At 63.3% G+C, this 17,314-nt stretch overlaps 2 protein-coding genes across 2 annotated transcripts; both read left to right on the forward strand.

Moving 5' to 3' along the window:
- Positions 1-1,873: 1,873 nt before the first annotated feature.
- Positions 1,874-6,364, forward strand: LOC138103886 (M-phase inducer phosphatase 2-like). Its single transcript, XM_069002498.1, has 13 exons — positions 1,874-1,989; positions 2,224-2,351; positions 2,728-2,779; positions 2,977-3,018; positions 3,345-3,381; positions 4,081-4,179; positions 4,355-4,561; positions 4,683-4,778; positions 5,127-5,189; positions 5,294-5,392; positions 5,710-5,843; positions 5,932-6,043; positions 6,230-6,364. The coding sequence occupies exons 1-13, from the start codon at positions 1,874-1,876 to the stop codon at positions 6,362-6,364; spliced, it is 1,320 nt and encodes a 439-aa protein (XP_068858599.1).
- Positions 6,365-11,007: 4,643 nt separating this feature from the next.
- Positions 11,008-14,382, forward strand: LOC138103887 (M-phase inducer phosphatase 2-like). Its single transcript, XM_069002499.1, has 10 exons — positions 11,008-11,036; positions 11,363-11,399; positions 12,099-12,197; positions 12,373-12,579; positions 12,701-12,796; positions 13,145-13,207; positions 13,312-13,410; positions 13,728-13,861; positions 13,950-14,061; positions 14,248-14,382. Exons 1-10 carry the CDS (start codon positions 11,008-11,010, stop codon positions 14,380-14,382), a joined length of 1,011 nt encoding a protein of 336 aa, XP_068858600.1.
- Positions 14,383-17,314: the final 2,932 nt, after the last annotated feature.

Consider the following 17,314-nt stretch of genomic DNA (forward strand, 5'->3'; position numbering starts at 1 on the left):
GTGCCAGGAAGGCCACACAGCTGAGTAGCTCAAGCAGAAAACAGCAACGCCAATGAGAAGTCACAAGAGCAAAACAGAGGACTGCACTGATGCCATGAAGATTTTTGCCTTTTCTTTTATACCCGTTATACCCTTTTACAACTTCTCTGTTCCTAGTGCTTTTTCCCCACAGTCTTGGACTTGCTTGTCAAGCTAAGAGACTAAACATTTTAGAAGCTTCGTAGCTAGGGATCAGTGTGCCCCAGAGCCCAAGGTCCTCTCCAGAACACATTCTGTAAAGCAAGATAGAACCAAACAGGGGAAGGTTCCTTGGGGAGGGGGGCTCACTTGAGCCTCTCATTGGGGAATCTTTGATAGTTATGCTAATTAGTAAAACCTATAATGTTATACCCAATGTTGGGGGAGAGGGGGACACAGAGAGTCTCGGCGGGGTGCATCTCGATGCATATGACCTGGACGTGTACACCTAAGAATCCTTAAAAACGAACACCAAGGTAAAATCCCTTTTCCCCTTCTAACCATGTATGACTCTTGATTTTAAGAGTGGAAAAGGCATCAGCACAAAATGGCAAAAACAAAGACCTTTCCTAAAATCACCCGCAATTTTATTCTTTGTCAAATAATCCCCTTGCAGCTCTTCAAATGTTTCAGGGCAGCAGTCGGCAGTGCTTGAATAGCATCAAAGGTCACGGGCGTGACACCCAGCTTTCTCAGAATTCCTGATTTCTATAGAAGTACAGGTATCTAGAAAAATACACGGAAATTCACCGTGAGCAGGAGGAAGTGGTGCTTTCTGCAGGCTCCTGTCAGAGCTCTTGGCCCTCCACAAAGGAACGGGGCGCCTTCCCAACACCCACAAAGTGGGTTTGGACTCCCTGGCCGGCTTTGATCTCCAGGTGGGAGAAAAGGGAGGCCCAGTCGAACACCTTTGGGATTAGTTCTAGGTTATGATTCTTTTTGCCCCCAGTCTTTAGCTCCGCTAAAGTTCCATCTGCTTTGGCACATCCATGAGGAAAGTGAGGCAGGTTGGAACCACCGAGGACATCAACACCAGGGACTCCATGTCGAGGGCACGTTTGAAGAGCAAAGAAATCAAGTGCCCTTAAGTAAAAGTGACAACCAGCTGATTTGGTTTCTTTGAAGTCCGGTACAGAAAGAAAAGTTTTCAGCAGGTGAACAAAGCAGGCTGTTCACAAGTGCCATTAGAAACCAGAAACTCCACCCATAAAAACCCAACCTGCAGGATTTCAACCCTGCTTTCTCGACAGTGGACGTGGCACTCAGTGCCATGGCCTGGTTCTCAGGGTGCTGTTAGGTCATAACTTTATTACCCTGCAGGTGACACTCGAGGGCCATCAGGGGTGACCGAGTGTCCCCTGCAGTGCCAAGGTCCGGCCAGGCCAGGCGCGGGGACCGGGCTGGCCACGCCCCTTTCCTCGTTGGCCACGCCCCTTTCCTCGTTAGACACGCCCCTTTCGACCATCAACCGCCCCTTCGGCTCAGGCTCCGCCCCCACGCGCCCTCCGCAGCTCTCATTGGCCGCCGCCGTCCCCTCGCGCCCAGCGCCACCTCTCATTGGCTGCCGCCGTCGCCTCGTGCCGGCTGCGCTTTGCCATTGGCTGCGGGCGCCGCTGTTGTTGTTCGTGCTGTTCCTGGCAGCAGGAGCGGCCCGGGGCTCACCTGGCACCTCTCGTCCCCTCTCTTCGCCACTTAGCGCATCTTATCGCCTCTGGGCCCTTCTTAGCACCTCTCACCTCTTAGCTCTCTTCCCCTCCCACTCCTTACCATCTCTTGCCACCTGTCCCCTGTCCCCTGGCGCCGCTCTCTTGCCGCAGCTCGATCGTCGCTCGCTCGCTCGCTCCCTGCCCGGGCCATGTCACTGTGCGGCGGCCGCGGGCTGCCCGGGCTGGCGGCCATCTCCCCGCTGCCCTCGCCGGGCACGGCCCCGCTCACGCCGCTGGACAAGGGTGACCCGGCGGGCCCCGCCAGGTGAGGGGGTGGCCGAGGGCCAGCGGCTGGGAGGGGCTTTGGCCGCCCGCCGCACGCGGGACTGCCCCGACGGGACACGGCTGCTCCGCGCGGGGCTCGGCGGCGGGGCCGTGCCAAAGGGGGCTGGCACGCTTTGGGGATCCCCTGCTGCAGCTCCTGCCCCCGGCCCGGCAGGGCCACAAGGGGCGAGGCCCAAGCGGGCCGCTGACACTGCCCCGTCCTGACCGCCCGCAGGCACCGGGACACCCCGAAGCGGGGCCACGGGGGGCTGCCCCTGCCGCGGCTGTGGCACACGCCGTCCCCGCAGCCGCTGGCCTCGGACTGTGGCCGCCACTCGCTCTCTTGCCAGCCCCCGGATGCAGGTGAGGGATGCGGCTGCTCCGTCCCCGGGCGCTGCCCGGGCCTGGGCTCCTGCAGAGGGTGTTAGCCTAAGGGGACAGGGCTGTGGCGGGAGGGCTTGGCCGAGGGGCTGGCGAGGGGCTCGAGGCGGGGCAGCTGGTGGGGAGGGATGGGCGGGAGCCTAGAGCTGCGCTGGCCGGGGCGCAGCCGGGAAGCGCTGCGGTGACAGCCTGCTCCGGGGGACACGCGACATTCCATGGGCAGCGGTGCTCGCAGGGCCGTTGGCACCCGCCTGCTGGGGGACTCCGTGCCCGGCCCCGAAGTGCCCGCGGCCCCGGCCTGGGGCCAGGAGGCCGATCCCCGCAGCGGGGCTACTAGCCCAGTGCCTTGTTCCCGCAGGACTGGAGCCGGACTTCCCCACGCAGCAGAAGCCCGCGGCCGCGCAGGAAGAGTGAGCGGCCCCATGCCCGTGTCCTCCCGGGGACACCCCCTGTCCCTCCCCCGCGCAGCAGGGCCCGCTCTCAGCCTCGCTGGCGGCTGTGCAGCCAGCTGTGAGCCCCAGGCTGTGCCTGGGCGGTGGCAAGCTGGCCTGCTTGGGCGGCGACGTGGATGCCACCGCCACTGACCCCATCTCTGCTCTCCCCACAGCTCCCAGAGAACGATGCCGGCGTTCGGGAGAGCGCTCAAAGAGTAAGTGCAGGGGCTCTGTCCCTGCCGCAGGACATGAATGCCGGGCTGTCCCCGTGCCCAGGCTGTCCCTGTCCCACAGCCAAAAGCCAGGCTGTCCCCGTTCCCCCTGCTGGGGTCCCGCTCAGGCCGTTGGTGTTTCCTCAGTGCCTGGAGGTGGTTTTGCCCCAGGTCCCTTTGGGGAGCTGTGACAGCCCCGGGTGGGGGGGGGGGGCGTCTCACCCCGCCCTGAGCACGTGGGGGACAGAGGTGGCAATGGCAGAGGGGTGGGACTCAGCGGCCCAGGCCACCTGCTGTCATTTGACCCTTTCCTCTGCCGGCTCTTGCAGCAGGAAGCTCCTTCGGCAGAGGATGCACGCGTTGCCGGTGAGTGCTGGAGGCTGCGCAGGGCTGAGCAGAGCGAGGCAGGATCCTGCCGAGTCCCTGGGCGAGCCGGGACGAGGAGGATGGAGGCAGGAGAGGGGGCAGGGCTGGTGCGCACCTCTCACCGCTGGCTGTCCCACAGGCGTGGCAGCGGGACGGCAGCCGCGTCCTGAAGGACATCTCGCAGCTGCAGGAGCGCAGGGACAGAGCGCGGCGGCGCCGCAGGGAGCCCGAGGATGAGGTGAGGGGGGCAGCGAGAGCTGGGGGGCAGGGAGGGGACAGAGGGGTGCTGACGCCGTGTCCCCCCCGCTGCAGGAGGGCTTTGTGGCCAAGAAGCTGCCGAGGCCGGGCCAGCGGAGCCATGGGGCCGCCAGGAGGGAGCCCCTTGCCGAGAGCCCCTGGGCCGCATCAGAGCTGCTGGTGAGAGAGGCTGGAGGGCTCGGGAGGGCAGCAGCGATGGGTGATGCCGGGGCTGCACGCGTGGGAGCTGCCGCTCCGAGCTGCCCGCGTGGCCTGGAGAGCTGCGGAGGTGGGAGATGGCCGGGCCGGGGGGTCACGGGGACAGCCCGTGCGTCTCCAAAGCTGGAAGGCACCGGCAGGTGGTGGATGGAGCTCGCCTATGGGATCCGTGCCTGCCTGCGGCTGGGAAGCAGCTGGCAGGACTTGTGCCCATTTCACGATCTCCTCTGCCTGTGCCCCAAGTCTCCCCAGCTGCTGCCCTGGCAGAGCGATGCCACCGTGCCCCAGGAGAAGGAGAACGTGGTGAGCACGCCGGTGATGAGCAAGGAGGAGGCAAAGCTGGTACGTGGGAGCCTTTGGGAAGTGGACAGAGCCCCACAATCCCCTCTTGGGGTCTCCACTGGGGCGTCTGGGGCCGCTGCTTGGTGAGCAGCAGCAGCCCAGAGACTGTGGGCTTGTCTTGGTCACGGGGAGCGGGAGCCTCGGCCGCTGCCCTGCTGGTGCTGGGGCTTGCCAGAGCGCCAGGCAGCAGCGCGGGCTCTCCCCACAGCGGCCGGGGAAGCGCAGCCAGTGCCGGCAGCTGTCCCGCTCGCCCTCGGAGCCGGGCAGTGTCGCCAGGCCCGTCCTGAAGCGGGGACAGCCCTCGGACAGCGACAGCCCTGTGGAGGCCAAGCGGCAGAGGAGGGTGGCCGGCAGCCCTGGCCAGGAGGCGTCGCTGGAGCCGGTGGGTGCTGGGGAAGGTGTGGGCTGAGAGCCAGCGTGTCCCTGGCCGGCCTGGGCCCCGGCCCGGCTCTGGCAGAGCCGCTGCTGACATTTGGGGGTGTCTCTGGCTGGTGCCTCGGCAGGGAGCGTGGCTGGAGCCTTCCCGCTCCGCCCGGCGTGAGGAGCTCGAGAACCTGCTGGCCAACGATGACCAGGAGCTCATCGGGGATTTCTCCAAGGTAGGGCCACGAGGATGGGGCAGGTGAGGGGGTGCCCCCATCATTCGGAACGGGGAGCATGGCTGGAGCCCCGCAGCGCTGTGAGAGCCCAAAGCGAGCTGGTGGCCCATGCCTGGGGCCACGGGGCCTTGGGGCCGTGACTTGCCAGCCTGCAGCATCGCTGCGGTGCATGAAGAGCCCCATGGCCGCTCCTCTGCTCCAGCCGTGTGGCACAGCCCCGTCTATGTGGCCCTTGCCCTCCCGCGGGGGCACAGCTGGCCGCTCGGGGGCTTGTGGGCTGGGGCGACAGGTTGCAGGCCTGGGAGGTGTCCTTGGAATGGGGCTGAGCCCAGAGCCTGTCTGTTGCAGCCTCACCTCCTGCCGACGGTGGAGGGTAAGGAGCCGGGCCTGAAGTACATCTCCCCTGAGACGGTAAGGGGGCTGCAGCCCCTCCCCGGCCCCCCCGAGGGGCTGCCTGCCTGCTCTCGCCCTGTCCCCCGGCTGTCCCCCCCTTTGGTGACGCGCTCCCCCCGCAGCTGGCGGCGGTGCTGGCGGGGCACTTCAGCAGCAGCATCGAGAGCAGCCTCGTCGTGGACTGCCGCTATCCCTACGAGTACGAGGGGGGCCACGTCAAGGTCAGAAGCCCCTCGTGGCCCTGGGGCCGGGAGGAAGGGCGGGGTCCGAAGCACCCTCGGAGGTGCTGAGCCCACGGCGAGGGCTCGAGCAGCCCCCCCGGAGGGCACTGAGCCGCCCGGTGGGGTGGAGCAGCCCCTGGGCAGTGCCGAGCCACCCCCTGAAGGGCTGGTTCGCAGCTGCAAGGAGGAGGGTGACGGTGTCCCAGGACCGCGGGTGACGGTGCTGCTGGGGGAGGCTTGGGGGCAGCGTCCTTGAGTCGCTGCACAAAATGCAATGGGACACGGAGGGGGAAAAGGCGCCTTCTCTGCCTCGCCAGGGCGCTGTCAACCTGCCGCTGCAGCGGGACGTGGAGGAATCGCTGCTGGAGCAGCCCATCGTGCCCCTGGACTCCAGCAGGAGGGTGATCGTCATCTTCCACTGCGAGTTCTCTGTTGAGCGGGGGCCCAAAATGTGAGTGATGGCCCGGGGGGCCCGCTGGGCTCTGCCAGCCGCGGATCCCGGCACGGGGGTGATGCCGCGCGTTTTGTCCGTGGCACAGGTGCAAGTTCCTGCGGGAGAGGGATCGCCGCTGCCACGAGTACCCCCAGCTGCACTACCCCGAGCTGTACGTGCTGAAGGGCGGCTACCGGGAGTTCTTCCTCCAGTTCCCGGTGAGTGCCGTCCCCGTGTCCCCTCGGTGGCAGGCGGTCGGCGCCGAGAGGGAAGAAGTGGCGGGGGCACACGGCGGTGGCGAGGGGCAGCTGTGGCTCTGAGCATCCTCGCCGCCACGGGCGGGGATCTGCAGGGCCGGCGGCTGCTGTGCTGCGGGGGCTGACGGAGCCGTCCGTGGCTTGCAGAGCCACTGCGAGCCCCGGGACTATCGGCCCATGCTGCACTCCGCGTTCAAGGAGGAGCTGCGCAAGTTCCGCGGGCAGAGGCGGCTCCGCGAGCGCGGCCGGCGGGCGCTCTTCAGCCGCGGGCGGGACCTGTGAGCGCCCGGGGGTCTCTCAGCCGCGTCGGGGCAGCGCTGGAGCTGGGAACGGAGGAAGGCTTCCCTTGGCTGCGGATGCGCCTTGCCTGCTCGCTCGGGTTTGCTGCGATGGCTTTGGGGTGGTAGTTTTTGTTCAGAGCGGTTTTGCGTTTGTTCGTTGCAAATATTTTTTGTGTTTGTTCGTTGTTGCAAATATTTTTTTGTTCGTTGTTCGAAATATTTTGTGTTTGTTTGTTGTTATAAATATTTTTGCGTTTGTTTGTTGTTCTAAATACTTTTGTGTTTGTTTCCGGTTAGGAATAGTTTTGTGTTCGTTGTTATCAATATTTCTGAGTGTCTCCGTTGTTAGGATTGTTCGCTGCAGTCTCTGTTAATAAAGTCCGATTGCAGGAGAACAAAGGCGTGTCCTGAGCTCTCGCTGCCCGCACCAGGCTGCTGCAGGGGTGGGAGCCCCCGATGCGGGGCTGGTGGGATGGCCAGGCCGGGCTGGAGGGCTCTGCCGGGGGTCTGGGGACAGGGGCAGCTGCTGGCAGGGGACAGGGCTGAGGTGCTGGCTTCCTTGTGGGGCATGGTGACTTCCCCAGGGACACGTGGGCAAGCGTTGGCCCCGTGGCTGCTGTTCCTGCGTGCTGGGCTGGCAGCAGCATGGCCCCGGACCTCCACGGGACCCTCTTTCCTGAGCATGCTGGGCTTGCAGGCAGGACCCGTGGGACACTTGGGGTGGTGACATGGCACCCCTCTCCCTGGGACCCCCACAGCCAGGATCCTGTCTTTTCTTAGGGGGACTCCTGAACTTTGCAGCACCCCCAGGGCTGGCACAGCCGTTGCTGAGGGGAGCCCGGGCTCAGTAGGACTCGCAGAACTGTGGCAGCCCCGTTTTGGGGGTCAGGGCTCATCAGGACACTCAGGACCATCAACCCCCCAAATTCTGAGATCCTCCTGTAGTGATTACACCCCCTCTCCACGGGACCCCCGCGGTAATGACAGCCCTCTTGAGTGGGGCTGGGCTCATCAGGAGCCCCGGGGCTTTAACACCTCACCGCCCTGCCTGGGAGCCCCAAAGCCGTGTTATGTCTCTTTGTAGAGGGCTCTTCTGGCCTTTGCAGCACCCCCAGGGCTGGCACAATTCCTTTTTGGGGGACAGGGCTCGCTGGGAGGCCGAGGGATGTGGCACCTTGAAGGGGTGGGTGTCCTTAACACCAGGGTCCCCCATTCTCTCTCGGGCAAGTGGCCTCCCAGTGCCAAGTGCTTCAGTCACCCTTGGGGCACCCATCCTCCCCTCCACTTCCCTGTGTTCCTGATGAGCTGAAGTCACTCCTGGATGCCCCAGGGGGGCTTCTCCATGCCCTCCCTTCCCCAGCCAGGTGACAGGGGCCTGGTTATGGGTGTTGGGCCTGGCCTTTGCTTTGCTTTGTGCCCCACCAGAGAATCCATCTCTGGCCAAAATTGCCCTGGCTCCCGCCTGCACCTCCTTGGCCCCATATCCACATCCTGCTCCATCCCAAACTGCCAATGGGCTCCTGGATCAGCTCCTGCCTCACGGACAATCCTGGTTTGAAAGTCTGACAAGGAGCACTGGCACACACACGGGCAAAGAGGCGTGTCCTCTACTGAAGAAGACCTTGGGGGGCGGTGAGTAATCAGAGGACTTTGGGGTGCCAGGAAGGCCACACAGCTGAGTAGCTCAAGCAGAAAACAGCAACGCCAATGAGAAGTCACAAGAGCAAAACAGAGGACTGCACTGATGCCATGAAGATTTTTGCCTTTTCTTTTATACCCGTTATACCCTTTTACAACTTCTCTGTTCCTAGTGCTTTTTCCCCACAGTCTTGGACTTGCTTGTCAAGCTAAGAGACTAAACATTTTAGAAGCTTCGTAGCTAGGGATCAGTGTGCCCCAGAGCCCAAGGTCCTCTCCAGAACACATTCTGTAAAGCAAGATAGAACCAAACAGGGGAAGGTTCCTTGGGGAGGGGGGCTCACTTGAGCCTCTCATTGGGGAATCTTTGATAGTTATGCTAATTAGTAAAACCTATAATGTTATACCCAATGTTGGGGGAGAGGGGGACACAGAGAGTCTCGGCGGGGTGCATCTCGATGCATATGACCTGGACGTGTACACCTAAGAATCCTTAAAAACGAACACCAAGGTAAAATCCCTTTTCCCCTTCTAACCATGTATGACTCTTGATTTTAAGAGTGGAAAAGGCATCAGCACAAAATGGCAAAAACAAAGACCTTTCCTAAAATCACCCGCAATTTTATTCTTTGTCAAATAATCCCCTTGCAGCTCTTCAAATGTTTCAGGGCAGCAGTCGGCAGTGCTTGAATAGCATCAAAGGTCACGGGCGTGACACCCAGCTTTCTCAGAATTCCTGATTTCTATAGAAGTACAGGTATCTAGAAAAATACACGGAAATTCACCGTGAGCAGGAGGAAGTGGTGCTTTCTGCAGGCTCCTGTCAGAGCTCTTGGCCCTCCACAAAGGAACGGGGCGCCTTCCCAACACCCACAAAGTGGGTTTGGACTCCCTGGCCGGCTTTGATCTCCAGGTGGGAGAAAAGGGAGGCCCAGTCGAACACCTTTGGGATTAGTTCTAGGTTATGATTCTTTTTGCCCCCAGTCTTTAGCTCCGCTAAAGTTCCATCTGCTTTGGCACATCCATGAGGAAAGTGAGGCAGGTTGGAACCACCGAGGACATCAACACCAGGGACTCCATGTCGAGGGCACGTTTGAAGAGCAAAGAAATCAAGTGCCCTTAAGTAAAAGTGACAACCAGCTGATTTGGTTTCTTTGAAGTCCGGTACAGAAAGAAAAGTTTTCAGCAGGTGAACAAAGCAGGCTGTTCACAAGTGCCATTAGAAACCAGAAACTCCACCCATAAAAACCCAACCTGCAGGATTTCAACCCTGCTTTCTCGACAGTGGACGTGGCACTCAGTGCCATGGCCTGGTTCTCAGGGTGCTGTTAGGTCATAACTTTATTACCCTGCAGGTGACACTCGAGGGCCATCAGGGGTGACCGAGTGTCCCCTGCAGTGCCAAGGTCCGGCCAGGCCAGGCGCGGGGACCGGGCTGGCCACGCCCCTTTCTTCGTTACCCACGCCCCTTTCCTCGTTGGCCACGCCCCTTTCGACCATCAACCGCCCCTTCGGCTCAGGCTCCGCCCCCACGCGCCCTCCGCAGCTCTCATTGGCCGCCGCCGTCCCCTCGCGCCCAGCGCCACCTCTCATTGGCTGCCGCCGTCGCCTCGTGCCGGCTGCGCTTTGCCATTGGCTGCGGGCGCCGCTGTTGTTGTTCGTGCTGTTCCTGGCAGCAGGAGCGGCCCGGGGCTCACCTGGCACCTCTCGTCCCCTCTCTTCGCCACTTAGCGCATCTTATCGCCTCTGGGCCCTTCTTAGCACCTCTCACCTCTTAGCTCTCTTCCCCTCCCACTCCTTACCATCTCTTGCCACCTGTCCCCTGTCCCCTGGCGCCGCTCTCTTGCCGCAGCTCGATCGTCGCTCGCTCGCTCGCTCCCTGCCCGGGCCATGTCACTGTGCGGCGGCCGCGGGCTGCCCGGGCTGGCGGCCATCTCCCCGCTGCCCTCGCCGGGCACGGCCCCGCTCACGCCGCTGGACAAGGGTGACCCGGCGGGCCCCGCCAGGTGAGGGGGTGGCCGAGGGCCAGCGGCTGGGAGGGGCTTTGGCCGCCCGCCGCACGCGGGACTGCCCCGACGGGACACGGCTGCTCCGCGCGGGGCTCGGCGGCGGGGCCGTGCCAAAGGGGGCTGGCACGCTTTGGGGATCCCCTGCTGCAGCTCCTGCCCCCGGCCCGGCAGGGCCACAAGGGGCGAGGCCCAAGCGGGCCGCTGACACTGCCCCGTCCTGACCGCCCGCAGGCACCGGGACACCCCGAAGCGGGGCCACGGGGGGCTGCCCCTGCCGCGGCTGTGGCACACGCCGTCCCCGCAGCCGCTGGCCTCGGACTGTGGCCGCCACTCGCTCTCTTGCCAGCCCCCGGATGCAGGTGAGGGATGCGGCTGCTCCGTCCCCGGGCGCTGCCCGGGCCTGGGCTCCTGCAGAGGGTGTTAGCCTAAGGGGACAGGGCTGTGGCGGGAGGGCTTGGCCGAGGGGCTGGCGAGGGGCTCGAGGCGGGGCAGCTGGTGGGGAGGGATGGGCGGGAGCCTAGAGCTGCGCTGGCCGGGGCGCAGCCGGGAAGCGCTGCGGTGACAGCCTGCTCCGGGGGACACGCGACATTCCATGGGCAGCGGTGCTCGCAGGGCCGTTGGCACCCGCCTGCTGGGGGACTCCGTGCCCGGCCCCGAAGTGCCCGGGGCCCCGGGCTGGGGGCAGGAGGCCGATCCCCGCAGCGGGGCTACTAGCCCAGTGCCTTGTTCCCGCAGGACTGGAGCCGGACTTCCCCACGCAGCAGAAGCCCGCGGCCGCGCAGGAAGAGTGAGCGGCCCCATGCCCGTGTCCTCCCGGGGACACCCCCTGTCCCTCCCCCGCGCAGCAGGGCCCGCTCTCAGCCTCGCTGGCGGCTGTGCAGCCAGCTGTGAGCCCCAGGCTGTGCCTGGGCGGTGGCAAGCTGGCCTGCTTGGGCGGCGACGTGGATGCCACCGCCACTGACCCCATCTCTGCTCTCCCCACAGCTCCCAGAGAACGATGCCGGCGTTCGGGAGAGCGCTCAAAGAGTAAGTGCAGGGGCTCTGTCCCTGCCGCAGGACATGAATGCCGGGCTGTCCCCGTGCCCAGGCTGTCCCTGTCCCACAGCCAAAAGCCAGGCTGTCCCCGTTCCCCCTGCTGGGGTCCCGCTCAGGCCGTTGGTGTTTCCTCAGTGCCTGGAGGTGGTTTTGCCCCAGGTCCCTTTGGGGAGCTGTGACAGCCCCGGGTGGGGGGGGGGGGCGTCTCACCCCGCCCTGAGCACGTGGGGGACAGAGGTGGCAATGGCAGAGGGGTGGGACTCAGCGGCCCAGGCCACCTGCTGTCATTTGACCCTTTCCTCTGCCGGCTCTTGCAGCAGGAAGCTCCTTCGGCAGAGGATGCACGCGTTGCCGGTGAGTGCTGGAGGCTGCGCAGGGCTGAGCAGAGCGAGGCAGGATCCTGCCGAGTCCCTGGGCGAGCCGGGACGAGGAGGATGGAGGCAGGAGAGGGGGCAGGGCTGGTGCGCACCTCTCACCGCTGGCTGTCCCACAGGCGTGGCAGCGGGACGGCAGCCGCGTCCTGAAGGACATCTCGCAGCTGCAGGAGCGCAGGGACAGAGCGCGGCGGCGCCGCAGGGAGCCCGAGGATGAGGTGAGGGGGGCAGCGAGAGCTGGGGGGCAGGGAGGGGACAGAGGGGTGCTGACGCCGTGTCCCCCCCGCTGCAGGAGGGCTTTGTGGCCAAGAAGCTGCCGAGGCCGGGCCAGCGGAGCCATGGGGCCGCCAGGAGGGAGCCCCTTGCCGAGAGCCCCTGGGCCGCATCAGAGCTGCTGGTGAGAGAGGCTGGAGGGCTCGGGAGGGCAGCAGCGATGGGTGATGCCGGGGCTGCACGCGTGGGAGCTGCCGCTCCGAGCTGCCCGCGTGGCCTGGAGAGCTGCGGAGGTGGGAGATGGCCGGGCCGGGGGGTCACGGGGACAGCCCGTGCGTCTCCAAAGCTGGAAGGCACCGGCAGGTGGTGGATGGAGCTCGCCTATGGGATCCGTGCCTGCCTGCGGCTGGGAAGCAGCTGGCAGGACTTGTGCCCATTTCACGATCTCCTCTGCCTGTGCCCCAAGTCTCCCCAGCTGCTGCCCTGGCAGAGCGATGCCACCGTGCCCCAGGAGAAGGAGAACGTGGTGAGCACGCCGGTGATGAGCAAGGAGGAGGCAAAGCTGGTACGTGGGAGCCTTTGGGAAGTGGACAGAGCCCCACAATCCCCTCTTGGGGTCTCCACTGGGGCGTCTGGGGCCGCTGCTTGGTGAGCAGCAGCAGCCCAGAGACTGTGGGCTTGTCTTGGTCACGGGGAGCGGGAGCCTCGGCCGCTGCCCTGCTGGTGCTGGGGCTTGCCAGAGCGCCAGGCAGCAGCGCGGGCTCTCCCCACAGCGGCCGGGGAAGCGCAGCCAGTGCCGGCAGCTGTCCCGCTCGCCCTCGGAGCCGGGCAGTGTCGCCAGGCCCGTCCTGAAGCGGGGACAGCCCTCGGACAGCGACAGCCCTGTGGAGGCCAAGCGGCAGAGGAGGGTGGCCGGCAGCCCTGGCCAGGAGGCGTCGCTGGAGCCGGTGGGTGCTGGGGAAGGTGTGGGCTGAGAGCCAGCGTGTCCCTGGCGGGCCTGGGCCCCGGCCCGGCTCTGGCAGAGCCGCTGCTGACATTTGGGGGTGTCTCTGGCTGGTGCCTCGGCAGGGAGCGTGGCTGGAGCCTTCCCGCTCCGCCCGGCGTGAGGAGCTCGAGAACCTGCTGGCCAACGATGACCAGGAGCTCATCGGGGATTTCTCCAAGGTAGGGCCACGAGGATGGGGCAGGTGAGGGGGTGCCCCCATCATTCGGAACGGGGAGCATGGCTGGAGCCCCGCAGCGCTGTGAGAGCCCAAAGCGAGCTGGTGGCCCATGCCTGGGGCCACGGGGCCTTGGGGCCGTGACTTGCCAGCCTGCAGCATCGCTGCGGTGCATGAAGAGCCCCATGGCCGCTCCTCTGCTCCAGCCGTGTGGCACAGCCCCGTCTATGTGGCCCTTGCCCTCCCGCGGGGGCACAGCTGGCCGCTCGGGGGCTTGTGGGCTGGGGCGACAGGTTGCAGGCCTGGGAGGTGTCCTTGGAATGGGGCTGAGCCCAGAGCCTGTCTGTTGCAGCCTCACCTCCTGCCGACGGTGGAGGGTAAGGAGCCGGGCCTGAAGTACATCTCCCCTGAGACGGTAAGGGGGCTGCAGCCCCTCCCCGGCCCCCCCGAGGGGCTGCCTGCCTGCTCTCGCCCTGTCCCCCGGCTGTCCCCCCCTTTGGTGACGCGCTCCCCCCGCAGCTGGCGGCGGTGCTGGCGGGGCACTTCAGCAGCAGCATCGAGAGCAGCCTCGTCGTGGACTGCCGCTATCCCTACGAGTACGAGGGGGGCCACGTCAAGGTCAGAAGCCCCTCGTGGCCCTGGGGCCGGGAGGAAGGGCGGGGTCCGAAGCACCCTCGGAGGTGCTGAGCCCACGGCGAGGGCTCGAGCAGCCCCCCCGGAGGGCACTGAGCCGCCCGGTGGGGTGGAGCAGCCCCTGGGCAGTGCCGAGCCACCCCCTGAAGGGCTGGTTCGCAGCTGCAAGGAGGAGGGTGACGGTGTCCCAGGACCGCGGGTGACGGTGCTGCTGGGGGAGGCTTGGGGGCAGCGTCCTTGAGTCGCTGCACAAAATGCAATGGGACACGGAGGGGGAAAAGGCGCCTTCTCTGCCTCGCCAGGGCGCTGTCAACCTGCCGCTGCAGCGGGACGTGGAGGAATCGCTGCTGGAGCAGCCCATCGTGCCCCTGGACTCCAGCAGGAGGGTGATCGTCATCTTCCACTGCGAGTTCTCTGTTGAGCGGGGGCCCAAAATGTGAGTGATGGCCCGGGGGGCCCGCTGGGCTCTGCCAGCCGCGGATCCCGGCACGGGGGTGATGCCGCGCGTTTTGTCCGTGGCACAGGTGCAAGTTCCTGCGGGAGAGGGATCGCCGCTGCCACGAGTACCCCCAGCTGCACTACCCCGAGCTGTACGTGCTGAAGGGCGGCTACCGGGAGTTCTTCCTCCAGTTCCCGGTGAGTGCCGTCCCCGTGTCCCCTCGGTGGCAGGCGGTCGGCGCCGAGAGGGAAGAAGTGGCGGGGGCACACGGCGGTGGCGAGGGGCAGCTGTGGCTCTGAGCATCCTCGCCGCCACGGGCGGGGATCTGCAGGGCCGGCGGCTGCTGTGCTGCGGGGGCTGACGGAGCCGTCCGTGGCTTGCAGAGCCACTGCGAGCCCCGGGACTATCGGCCCATGCTGCACTCCGCGTTCAAGGAGGAGCTGCGCAAGTTCCGCGGGCAGAGGCGGCTCCGCGAGCGCGGCCGGCGGGCGCTCTTCAGCCGCGGGCGGGACCTGTGAGCGCCCGGGGGTCTCTCAGCCGCGTCGGGGCAGCGCTGGAGCTGGGAACGGAGGAAGGCTTCCCTTGGCTGCGGATGCGCCTCGCCTGCTCGCTCGGGTTTGCTGCGATGGCTTTGGGGTGGTAGTTTTTGTTCAGAGCGGTTTTGCGTTTGTTCGTTGCAAATATTTTTTGTGTTTGTTCGTTGTTGCAAATATTTTTTTGTTCGTTGTTCGAAATATTTTGTGTTTGTTTGTTGTTATAAATATTTTTGCGTTTGTTTGTTGTTCTAAATACTTTTGTGTTTGTTTCCGGTTAGGAATAGTTTTGTGTTCGTTGTTATCAATATTTCTGAGTGTCTCCGTTGTTAGGATTGTTCGCTGCAGTCTCTGTTAATAAAGTCCGATTGCAGGAGAACAAAGGCGTGTCCTGAGCTCTCGCTGCCCGCACCAGGCTGCTGCAGGGGTGGGAGCCCCCGATGCGGGGCTGGTGGGATGGCCAGGCCGGGCTGGAGGGCTCTGCCGGGGGTCTGGGGACAGGGGCAGCTGCTGGCAGGGGACAGGGCTGAGGTGCTGGCTTCCTTGTGGGGCGTGGTGACTTCCCCAGGGACACGTGGGCAAGCGTTGGCCCCGTGGCTGCTGTTCCTGCGTGCTGGGCTGGCAGCAGCATGGCCCCGGACCTCCACGGGACCCTCTTTCCTGAGCATGCTGGGCTTGCAGGCAGGACCCGTGGGACACTTGGGGTGGTGACATGGCACCCCTCTCCCTGGGACCCCCACAGCCAGGATCCTGTCTTTTCTTAGGGGGACTCCTGAACTTTGCAGCACCCCCAGGGCTGGCACAGCCGTTGCTGAGGGGAGCCCGGGCTCAGTAGGACTCGCAGAACTGTGGCAGCCCCGTTTTGGGGGTCAGGGCTCATCAGGACACTCAGGACCATCAACCCCCCAAATTCTGAGATCCTCCTGTAGTGATTACACCCCCTCTCCACGGGACCCCCGCGGTAATGACAGCCCTCTTGAGTGGGGCTGGGCTCATCAGGAGCCCCGGGGCTTTAACACCTCACCGCCCTGCCTGGGAGCCCCAAAGCCGTGTTATGTCTCTTTGTAGAGGGCTCTTCTGGCCTTTGCAGCACCCCCAGGGCTGGCACAATTCCTTTTTGGGGGACAGGGCTCGCTGGGAGGCCGAGGGATGTGGCACCTTGAAGGGGTGGGTGTCCTTAACACCAGGGTCCCCCATTCTCTCTCGGGCAAGTGGCCTCCCAGTGCCAAGTGCTTCAGTCACCCTTGGGGCACCCATCCTCCCCTCCACTTCCCTGTGTTCCTGATGAGCTGAAGTCACTCCTGGATGCCCCAGGGGGGCTTCTCCATGCCCTCCCTTCCCCAGCCAGGTGACAGGGGCCTGGTTATGGGTGTTGGGCCTGGCCTTTGCTTTGCTTTGTGCCCCACCAGAGAATCCATCTCTGGCCAAAATTGCCCTGGCTCCCGCCTGCACCTCCTTGGCCCCATATCCACATCCTGCTCCATCCCAAACTGCCAATGGGCTCCTGGATCAGCTCCTGCCTCACGGACAATCCTGGTTTGAAAGTCTGACAAGGAGCACTGGCACACACACGGGCAAAGAGGCGTGTCCTCTACTGAAGAAGACCTTGGGGGGCGGTGAGTAATCAGAGGACTTTGGGGTGCCAGGAAGGCCACACAGCTGAGTAGCTCAAGCAGAAAACAGCAACGCCAATGAGAAGTCACAAGAGCAAAACAGAGGACTGCACTGATGCCATGAAGATTTTTGCCTTTTCTTTTATACCCGTTATACCCTTTTACAACTTCTCTGTTCCTAGTGCTTTTTCCCCACAGTCTTGGACTTGCTTGTCAAGCTAAGAGACTAAACATTTTAGAAGCTTCGTAGCTAGGGATCAGTGTGCCCCAGAGCCCAAGGTCCTCTCCAGAACACATTCTGTAAAGCAAGATAGAACCAAACAGGGGAAGGTTCCTTGGGGAGGGGGGCTCACTTGAGCCTCTCATTGGGGAATCTTTGATAGTTATGCTAATTAGTAAAACCTATAATGTTATACCCAATGTTGGGGGAGAGGGGGACACAGAGAGTCTCGGCGGGGTGCATCTCGATGCATATGACCTGGACGTGTACACCTAAGAATCCTTAAAAACGAACACCAAGGTAAAATCCCTTTTCCCCTTCTAACCATGTATGACTCTTGATTTTAAGAGTGGAAAAGGCATCAGCACAAAATGGCAAAAACAAAGACCTTTCCTAAAATCACCCGCAATTTTATTCTTTGTCAAATAATCCCCTTGCAGCTCTTCAAATGTTTCAGGGCAGCAGTCGGCAGTGCTTGAATAGCATCAAAGGTCACGGGCGTGACACCCAGCTTTCTCAGAATTCCTGATTTCTATAGAAGTACAGGTATCTAGAAAAATACACGGAAATTCACCGTGAGCAGGAGGAAGTGGTGCTTTCTGCAGGCTCCTGTCAGAGCTCTTGGCCCTCCACAAAGGAACGGGGCGCCTTCCCAACACCCACAAAGTGGGTTTGGACTCCCTGGCCGGCTTTGATCTCCAGGTGGGAGAAAAGGGAGGCCCAGTCGAACACCTTTGGGATTAGTTCTAGGTTATGATTCTTTTTGCCCCCAGTCTTTAGCTCCGCTAAAGTTCCATCTGCTTTGGCACATCCATGAGGAAAGTGAGGCAGGTTGGAACCACCGAGGACATCAACACCAGGGACTCCATGTCGAGGGCACGTTTGAAGAGCAAAGAAATCAAGTGCCCTTAAGTAAAAGTGACAACCAGCTGATTTGGTTTCTTTGAAGTCCGGTACAGAAAGAAAAGTTTTCAGCAGGTGAACAAAGCAGGCTGTTCACAAGTGCCATTAGAAACCAGAAACTCCACCCATAAAAACCCAACCTGCAGGATTTCAACCCTGCTTTCTCGACAGTGGACGTGGC

This window comes from Aphelocoma coerulescens (assembly GCF_041296385.1).
Source record: "Aphelocoma coerulescens isolate FSJ_1873_10779 chromosome Z unlocalized genomic scaffold, UR_Acoe_1.0 ChrZ, whole genome shotgun sequence".
In the NCBI taxonomy this organism is placed as follows: domain Eukaryota; kingdom Metazoa; phylum Chordata; class Aves; order Passeriformes; family Corvidae; genus Aphelocoma; species Aphelocoma coerulescens.